The sequence below is a fragment of the Plecotus auritus genome, assembly GCF_963455305.1.
Source record: "Plecotus auritus genome assembly, chromosome: 11".
Taxonomy (NCBI): Eukaryota; Metazoa; Chordata; class Mammalia; order Chiroptera; family Vespertilionidae; genus Plecotus; species Plecotus auritus.
Genome location: NC_137777.1, coordinates 917,815 through 927,009, shown reverse-complemented (window position 1 = coordinate 927,009; position 9,195 = coordinate 917,815). Strand labels below are relative to the sequence as shown.

Here is a 9,195-nt window from a genome sequence, read left to right as displayed (position 1 = left end):
TATGCGGGAAGGACAGGCTCTGAGCGGGCACCGGGGCACATGGAGGCCGACGCCAGGCCAAGGATGCCGGCTCCTTCTCACAGGGGCCTCGGGTTCTGGGCCCAGGGTCGGGACGGCTGGCTTTGTGAGTGGCCCCTCACTGCAGACGGGGGGTCCCGGGTTCACAAAAGGCTGAAGTCCATCTGGCAGAGGGTCTGGGCGCGCAGGGGAGGAGGGTCCAGAGCCTGCGAGGATGGACGCTGGTGTGGCCTGCTCTCCCGAGGGGGGTCACCGCCAGCAGCCCCTCCTCCAACCGCCCGCTCTGGTGCCATCACTCCACCCCTCCCTGAGCCCCCACGGGAGGGTCAGCCACGGGAAGGCCTCCCCCTGCCCCTCCCCCTCCGCCCGTTCCGCAGGAGGGAGTCCACGGTTACCCCGTCGGCCTCCTGGGACGCACGCCCTCCCGTCCGCCCACCTGTGGGCCTTCGCGCCCGCGCGCACGGGAGCGCCCCTCCCCACAGCCTCGGGCTCGCTGGGGACCAGGGGACCTGCCGGCCTGGGCGGGACCTGCCAGTGGGGTCAGGATCAGGGTCCCCTCCGCCCCCCGACTCCGCCCCCCGCGCGGGAAAGCCCGGCCCCGCCCGCGCCCGCCCCGGCTCCGCCCCCCGCACGCCCCGCCATCCGCCTGCGAGTCCCGCCTGCGAGTGCGGCTCGGGCAGTTCTGCTGGCGGAGGAGCGACGCGCAGCGCGGTGAGTCGCCGGCCGGGGCGGGGCGGACGAGAACGCGGGACAGCGGCCCAGGCGCCGCGGGTGGCGCCCTGCGGGGCCCGGAGGGGAGCGAGCGAGGGCGCCGCGGGGGAGGTCCTGGGAGTCGAGAGCGGGTGGGCCCGGCCGCAGGGGCTGAGCCAGCCTCCCAGCGCCCTAATGTTTCCAAAGGTCTGGGGTGGAGCGCGCGGAGACCAGGCGCCCTCCCTGCTGGCGGCCGGGGCTGCGCAGGCTCGGGCCCGTCGCCCCGCGCTGGGCTCCACGCGGCCGCTCGCGTGGGGACTGGGGAGGGCCCGCCGTCCTCACCTGAGAAGGGGCCGGGATCTCGGCGGCAGCAGAATTGACCGCCTCCGGATGGATCACCCGGGACAGGGCCCGCCCAGGCCAGCGGCGAGGCGCCCTGTTTGGTTGGCATCGATTACGCAAGCAGATGTGGTGCCTGGGAGCCCGGGCCCCGGCGCTGGGCCACCTGGTCCCTTCTCATCCCTGGGGACCAGGGCAGGCTCCCGCCTCTCCCGCTGGCCCGAGTCCTGGGTGCCCGGCTTTCCCAGAAATCAGCCCCGGAGCCGGGGTGGTGGGGGGCGGGGGGAGGCAGGAAGAGGGAGGGGCCGCGTGCGGAGCGGGGGCGGAGGGGGGAGGAGTGGGGAGCCTGAGTCCTGGATGGCACCGCCGGAAGCGCACGGGCTGTCCCTGTACCTGACCCCGCAAATGCTCATCCACCCCAGGCGTCCCGACCCGCCTGGCTGGGGGCCTGGATGGACCCGCCTGGCTGGGGGCCTGGATGGACCCGCCTGGCTGGGGGCCTGGATGGACCCGCCTGGCTGGGGCCTGGATGGACCCGCCTGGCTGGGACTGTTGGTGGGTGGCTGTGTGACCAGAGCTCCTGTGAGGACAGCGCAGGGCGTCGCACTTTAGGGAAGAGGAGGAGCAGGCTTCCTCCCGGAGCACCTGGGCAGAGCACCTGGGCAGGGACGCGCCGGCTGGGCTTGCACTGGGCCCAGGACACCCCCAGCTCCTGCCCAGCCCCTGCCCAGCCCCAGATTCTGGCCCAGGCCCAGGGCAGGCAGGCGACTCCCTCCCCAAGTCTCTTCTCTCCCTGCTGTGCTTCCTCCCAGGGAGCCCCGAATGGAGTCCCCGCCCCCCACAGCCGGCCGCAGAGGCCCCAGACCCTCCCCAACGGCGCCTCCTGAAACAGGCCCAGAGCCTCAGCCAGGGACACGCACAGTGCTCTGCCCACTCACAGCCTCGGGCTCTGTGGCTCCGGCCCCTGTGGCCCCGGGTTCAGGCTCACACCCACCATGGAAGCTTCCCCATGCCCATGCCCATGCCCGTGCCTGCCCGGAGCACCCACTGGCTCTCCCTGGGCCTGTTTCCAGCCACAAAATTGGGGAGAAGCAGGTACTTAACGGGGTCTCGGTCTTCAGCATCAATACCTCCCGGAACATCTGAGTCCCAAGCGCCAGGCAGCCCCGGGCAGGTGCTCCGCTGGGTATGCCTCCCACCCAGCCCCTGGGTCCCCAGGTCCAGCGTGGAGCTGGCCCATGGAAAGCTCTGGAAGCCAGTTAGCATTTCTGGTCACCCTCACCCCCCAGGACCAGGGGCAGCCACTCTGACCTCCTGGGCTGTGTGCTTCTCAGAAGCCGGAGCCTGAGGCTCGGGAGGGTCTCAGCCAGGAGGCTGCAGTGAGGGGAGGGGAGGGGAGGGTGGAGCAGAAAGACCCCATGTTCTGCTGCTGGAAGCAGCAGGGCCCCTCCCCCCGTACAAGGGGGGTCACCCTCCGACTGGCAAGCTGTGTCTCTGAAGCAGAGTGGCGCTCGCCGGCGTGGCTCAGGGGTTGAGCGTTGACCTATGAACCAGGGGGTCACTGTTCGATTCCCCGTCAGGGCACAGGCCCAGGCTGCAGGTTTGATCGATCCCCAGTGTGGGGCGTGCAGGAGGCAGCCGACCCACGATTCCCTCTCCTCATCGGTGTCTCTCTCCCTCCCCTCCCTCTCTGACATCAATAAATATCTTCATATATGTTTTAAAAAGGACAAAGCAGAGCGGCTCTCTTTGCATGTGAGGCCCGACCAGAGCCGTCCCTCCAACATGAAGGTCTTCCTGCCCGTGCTGCTGGCCGCCCTCCTGGGTGTGGAGCAAGGTGAGGCCCAGGCGGGCCTGTGGGTGCTGTGACCTCCTCCCTCCCGGAGGTCCTCCCTGCCCCCTGCCCCCTGCCCCCCGCACCCTGCCCCCTGCCCCTGGCCAGGGTGTCGCCTGCAGCCTCCTCCCTCCGCAGCCCACTCCCTGGTGTGCTTCTCCTGCACGAATCAGAAGAGCAACTTCTACTGCCTGAAGCCCACCGTCTGCGAGGACACCGACAGCTACTGCGTCACCATCTCCGCGGCCGCGGGCATCGGTGAGTGCCGCCCCGCCCCGCCCCGCCCCGCCCCACCCCACCCCAGCCCGTCCTGCTGCCTCCACTCCACCCCCTTTCCCCGCGCAGGGAACATGGTGGACCTTGGCTACAGCCTGAACAAGGGCTGCTCCCCCATCTGCCCCGCGCCCCCCGGCATCAACATCGGCGTGGCGTCCGTGGGCACCCACTGCTGCCAGAGCTTCCTGTGCAACATCAGCGCGGCCGGCGGGCTGCGGGCCAGCACCTCCCTGCTGGGCCTGGGGCTCCTGCTCAGCCTGCTGGCCCTGCTGCGGCCCGGTCCCTGACCCCCGGCCCCTGACCCCGGCCCCTGACCCGGCCCACCGCTCAGGAAAGAAAGCCCAGCCCCTCCCTCACACCGCCCGACCCCCACCCCTCGGCCTCGGTCCCCTCGCAGGCCTGTCCCCCGCATCTACACCTGCCCCCAGCGGCGCTGGCTGCCCTGGCTCCAGGGTCCCTGATGTGAGCTCCTCGGAGGGTCCCCCTGGGGCCTGTGGGTCAGCAGCTATTCCTGGGTCATGGGGACACACCGTGGGAGGCCCAAGCCCAGGCCTGTCCATCGGGCCAGTCCGCCCCTGACAGTGGCGCGGAAGTGGGTGCTGGGGTATGGGCGCCCAGCTGTACACGCAGGGGTCTGTGAGGCCTTGGGGGCGCCACGCCCCACTCACTTCAGCAGCCGCGGGCCCAGGAATCGGCTCCCACCCCCACGTCCAGCTGCGGCCCCCACCGTGCCCCCTCACACTGAGCCTCCTGCTGCTTCGGTGCCTCAAATAAACAGACGTGCCCGCCCCGTCCTGTTCTGCTCTGATCTGTTCTGCTGGGAGCCCCAGCCCAGCCGTGGCCACGTGTGGGGGACCCGGGATCCCCTGTGATACTGCGCCTCACTGAGGCCCACGGGGGGACGGGGGTGGCGGGGGACAAGTCCAGAGCTCGCTGCTGTCTCCCACTTTCTCCTGGGAAGTTCTTTCTCCGACAGGAGAGGAGGGGGCAGGGCGGGGGCAGCCTGCCTCTGGAAGGAACGGGGTGGACAGGAGAGGACGTGAGGGGGCCTGGGACTTGGGGCCAGGAGCACCCACAAACCCAGTTGGGCGGGCGGCGCAGTGTGTGTGTGGCCAAGGGCCTATGAAGGAAGCCTCAGGCCCTGGCTGCAGGGCAGGGGTGCTGGCCCCGAGCCCCTAGACCTGCGGTGTGCCCCCTTCCACTGGGCAGCCTGTGGGCTGCAGGACCGGGACGGAGGGCCCAGGGCAGAGTCTGGGGGGCCCGCTGTGGGGGACATGTGTTCACAGCCACGGGGCTTTGGCCGGTGGGCAAGAGCAGAAGGGGTGAGAGACCCCAGAAGTCAGGCTCCGCTGAGTTCATTCATTCCTCAGGACACTCGGACCGTGACAGGTGCAGGCCCACGAGGCTCCGACCCAGGCTGGCCGGGAGCTCCGGTGCCCTGTCCGGGGGTGGGCCAGTGGGCACCATGGGTGCTGGGATTCTGGCCTGTCTCCCGGATCCCTGAGGTCAGGGGCAGGGCCGGAGCTCCCACAGGGGGGTCACTGAAAGCACAGGGTCCTGTCACAAGGGCCGGAGGGAGTAACAGCCCCCAAGGGGCTGGCGGGAGGAGGGTCTGCCCCAGGAAGTCGGGTGACCCAGCGGGAGACTGGGGGAAGGAGCTCCTGGCTGAGACTCAGCGGGTAGTGGGAATGGATCCCATGTACCCGGGCGGGCGCGTGCCCGGGTTGCTGGCTTGTTCCCCAGTGGGGCATGCAGGAGGCAGCAGATCGACATAAGTATATTTTTTAAAAAGCAAAGGGGCGCGGAACCAGCGTGTCCCCAGGAACACTGGGACCTCAGGCGACTTTGCTGAAGGGACGGGGGCCAGTGAGTCCAGGGGGCCGGGCAGTCCTGTGGGAGAGAGAGCTACCCAGGGAACAGACGGGAAGTGAGGAATTGGGGCTGACTCGGCCGCCGCAGTGACAGGAGGCCTGTGTGACCCACCCGCTGCGCGGAGGTGGGGCTGGGAACCCCCTCCCTTTGCTAAGTGGAAACAGCTCGGAGGCTGCAGCCACTGCCGGGCTGTCGGGGGCCCTGGAGGCAGGGCGGCCCCTCGGCTCAGGAGAGGACAAAGTCCCTCCAGGGCTGGGGTGGAGGCGGCCCTGACCTCCTGGGGCATCCGGAGCGGCTCCGGGTTCTGCCGCCCCTCCCTGGGGAGGGGGGAGGCGGGGCGCTGGGGGGAGGGCGGCCTGGTGGGTCCCGGGAGGGGGCGGGGGAGGAGCTGGGGATCGGAGTTTCGGTTTCCTGGAGCCTGTGGGAGGGGAGGAAGGGTGTGGACTGGAAAGGGGAGTGGAGGGGGGAGGGCTCTGGAGGGGGAGCCTGCGGAGGGCACCGCGCCCCAGTCTCTGTCCTGGCACCTGCCCAGCTGCCGTGAGGTGCCGGGCACAGTGCTGTCCGCTGGGCACACGGTCAGGAGTCGGGACTCCCCCGGCTCAGCGTCCAGGTGCAGGTGGGATGCCCCCACTTTCATGCCTTCGCCCACAGAGGGGGTCTGATGGGGGGCCCACAGCCCCTGCCTCCCAGGCTGCCGTCTCCTTGGCCCGCCTCCGCCTCCGGGAGGGATGGTACCGCCCAGCCTCCTGCTCCAGTGCTGCCCACACCCATCGGCCCTGCACCTCCTCCTCCCACACCCTGATTCTGCCCGTGACCCCTGCCCCTGTGACCCCGCCCCTGTGTCCCCGCCCCTGTGACCCTGCCCCTGCGACCCCTGCCCCTGTGACCTCTGCCCCTGTGACCTCTGCCCCTGTGACCCTGCCCCTGCGACCTCTGCCCCTGTGACCCTGCCCCTGTGACCTCTGCCCCTGTGACCCTGCCCCTGTGACCTCTGCCCCTGTGACCCTGCCCCTGTGACTCTGCCCCTGCGACCCCTGCCCCTGCGACCCCTGCCCCTGTGACCCCTGCCCCTGCGACCCCTGCCCCTGTGACCCCTGCCCCTGTGACCCCTGCCCCTGCGACCCCTGCCCCTGTGACCCCTGCCCCTGTGACCCCTGCCCCTGTGACCTCTGCCTTGCTCCCCACTGGAGGGGCTGGGGGCTGGGCCACGGCACAGCGCTCCGAAAGGGCCCAGGCGCAGGAGCGGGCAGGCCCTGGAGCCCCAGCCGGAGCTGTCTGGGCCCTTCTGGGGGAGGTGGTTCAGGAAGGGCAGCCCTGGTGACACCCTTGGGTGGGAAGTCCAGGGTGAGGGACGAGGGGGGAGTGAGCACCCACAGTTCTGGGCCTGGGGGTGGGGCAGTTGGGACGGGAGACTGAGTTAGCCAGTGGGGTCCCCGTGGCATCAGGCCAGGGTTGTGCTAGGGCCGATCCAGCAGCTGGCGGAGGGGAAGCGGAGGGGCCGTGCTGCGAGGGCCTGCGTGCTGGCCAAGGACAGTCTGACGAGGCTGGTCGGCGGGTGTGAGCTGCTCAGCTCCCTGGGGCCCCTGCCCCCCCACACACACACACCCTTCCCCTGACCGGGAGGGGGTGGGGCTTGGCCTTACACCTAGCTTCTCTGGGCGGGCGATTTGGCCCCCCTGACCTTTTCCCCCTGGAGATAACACCTGGGCCTCAGTTGAATTTCAGCTCCAGGCCCAGAACAGCAGCTGAACCAGGCCAGCGACCTGGGGACCAGCTGCAGTGAATAAGGACACTCCCCTCCCCTCCCCCTCCCCCTCCCGCCCCCTCCCAGCCCGCCCAGCTCTGACCAACCCATCCGGGGAGACCTGGACCCTGAAAGGACACACGTGGAGCTGCTGGAGCTGCCACTGAGACCTTCCCCTGGGACCTGCCCTGTACTCCCCACACCCTCAGCACCAGGGCCCGGAGCTCCAGCCGCCCTGCCTGCCGCCCCTTCCTTCGCTGTCACCGCCTCCACCACCATCACCACCATCATACTGTGAACGTAGAAAACCACTGAAACCTGCAAAGCGTTGTTGTGAGTTTATGGGAGCCAAACTGTGGACACCTGCCGGGAAGCAGAACCTCAAGGAACTGAGATGATGCTCCGGAGAATGGCGGGCTACATCTGTATTTATACATGGCCATCAAAGGAGGGACATAGGTGGGTGACATGAAACCCATTGGTGATGGACTAGAGAGGCGGGAGAAAGCAAAGCGGGGGGGGGGGGGGGGGGGGGAACCCCTGGGATTGGATAGAAAGTAAAATGATGGACACATACTTAGGTGGGTGCAGGAACAATTAACATGATAACAATGAAAGAATTTGTGGCCTCTGCCCTGGAGCCTCGCACATTAGGTTGTGCCCCAAGGGGTCCAGAGAAAGGGAAGTTACAAGTTACTCAGACATTTCAAGGGTATGTTATCATAGATGCAAAAAGGCAGATAGGCTGTTAAGGTAAAGGTTGACCTTGTCAGTGAAGATACCGGCCTAGGACGTGACTACCCACCACAACTGCTTTTAGTTGAAATTTAATTTCAGACCATCCTTTGTGGTGACTTTAGGTCTCTGAGTTTGCAAGACGGCCATGCAGGCCTCCCCGGAGCTTATCAGGTCAGCATGTGGCCCCTTTCGTCCACACTACCATCATCACCACCCCCAGCACCTCCACCAACTCCACCAACCACCTCCACCACCATTACCCTACCCTCACCTTCCTCACTCCCAAGCTCCACGGGCCCTTCCTTTGCCTCTGTAACTTGTTTCCTCAGCCCATTTCTTCTGCAAATTACTTCTGCCACTCCTGTGATTTTATAAATAAGTGTTCTCTTATAGTTTGAGACTTGGCTCTGAATTCTTTCTTCGCCAGAATTCAAGTATCGAGGTTGGTGAACCTCACCAGTCCAGTCTGACCCCACCAGTCTGACACCAGTGCTGCGCCCACACCTACAACACTAAAACCTTCAGGAGGTAATCAGAGGGTTATTTATCTACTAGAGGCCCGGTGCACGAAATTCATGCACGGGGGTGGGGGGGTCTCCTCAGCCTGGCCTGCACCCTATCCAATCTGGGATTCCTGGAGGGATATCCGATCAGCAGTTGGACATTCCTCTCACAATCTGGGACTGCTGGCTCCTAACCACTCGCCTGCCTGCCTGCCTGCCTGCCTAATCACCCCTAACTGCCTCTGCCTGCCAGCCTGATCGCCCCTAACTGCTCCCCTCTGCCTGCCTGATCGCCCCCTAACTGCTCCCTCCTGCCTGACTGATCGCCCCTAACCGCCTCTGCCTCGGCCCCCCGCCACCATGGCTTTGTCTGGAAGGACATCAGGTAGATGTCCGGTCTAATTAGCATATTACCCTTTTATTAGTATAGATAAGATGCATGGATGGATGGATGGATGGATGGATGGATGGATGGATATAGATTTCCTAGCATAACTGGAGACTACAAACGTTTAAGTTCCCAGTCAGTTAAAGCAAGAGTAGATTGTGTCCTATGCCTCTGATTTAAGCAATTTAACAGCTTAACCACAGTGACTCCACTTCTCCACTCTGTTCTCACTGCCTATTGGCCGAGTCATGGAGGTTTCTCATTGGCTTGTCTGTTTCCCAGGCGAGGAGAAAATCTCCCTCGGGCTGGAGCAGTAGAGACCCTTCCTGGGAGAGTTGAGGCATGCCTCTTCCTGCTGGGGTCTGTGGTTGACCGCCAGTGATACGGTGTGAGAGCTTCCCCTTCAGGCTCCTCACTCCCTCGCTGAGGTTTCCTTTTGTGGACCCACAGCTCCTCCCCCAGGACTGCAGACTGGAGAGGGGAGGACTTCAGCCCCGCCTCCCCACACTGCTGCTGTGGCCCTTGGGGGACCCTGTCCCAGAGTCTCCTCCCTGTGACTCCATGGGGCTAAGCGTCAGCAACTCCCCATGCTGCCCTCCCTACAGATCCGTGCCCCCTCCCAGCCCTGGCCCCTTGCCAGCTGCAGTGGTGAGTCCAGAGTGGGTTCCCAGGGGCCTCTGGGCCCAGCCCCAGAGCCGGGTGAGGGCCGCGGCGGGGCCTATGGAGGGGACCACCGGCAGGCGGAGAGACAGGAGCTCTGCGGAGGGAGATTTCCCGTAGGAATGGAAATGCC

General features: G+C 66.4%; 1 protein-coding gene across 4 annotated transcripts; it reads left to right on the top strand.

Moving 5' to 3' along the window:
* Positions 1-652: 652 nt before the first annotated feature.
* On the top strand, positions 653-3,948 carry LY6E (lymphocyte antigen 6 family member E). 4 transcript variants are annotated; one of them, XM_080646361.1, is made up of 4 exons: positions 653-729; positions 2,776-2,884; positions 3,020-3,139; positions 3,227-3,948. In XM_080646361.1, the coding sequence occupies exons 2-4, from the start codon at positions 2,833-2,835 to the stop codon at positions 3,442-3,444; spliced, it is 390 nt and encodes a 129-aa protein (XP_080502487.1). In that variant the 5' UTR covers positions 653-729; positions 2,776-2,832; the 3' UTR covers positions 3,445-3,948. The 4 variants fall into 4 exon arrangements, with proteins under 4 accessions (XP_080502487.1, XP_080502490.1, XP_080502489.1 ...); XM_080646364.1 differs by lacking the exon at positions 653-729 and adding an exon at positions 764-860; XM_080646363.1 differs by lacking the exon at positions 653-729 and adding an exon at positions 847-1,151.
* Positions 3,949-9,195: the final 5,247 nt, after the last annotated feature.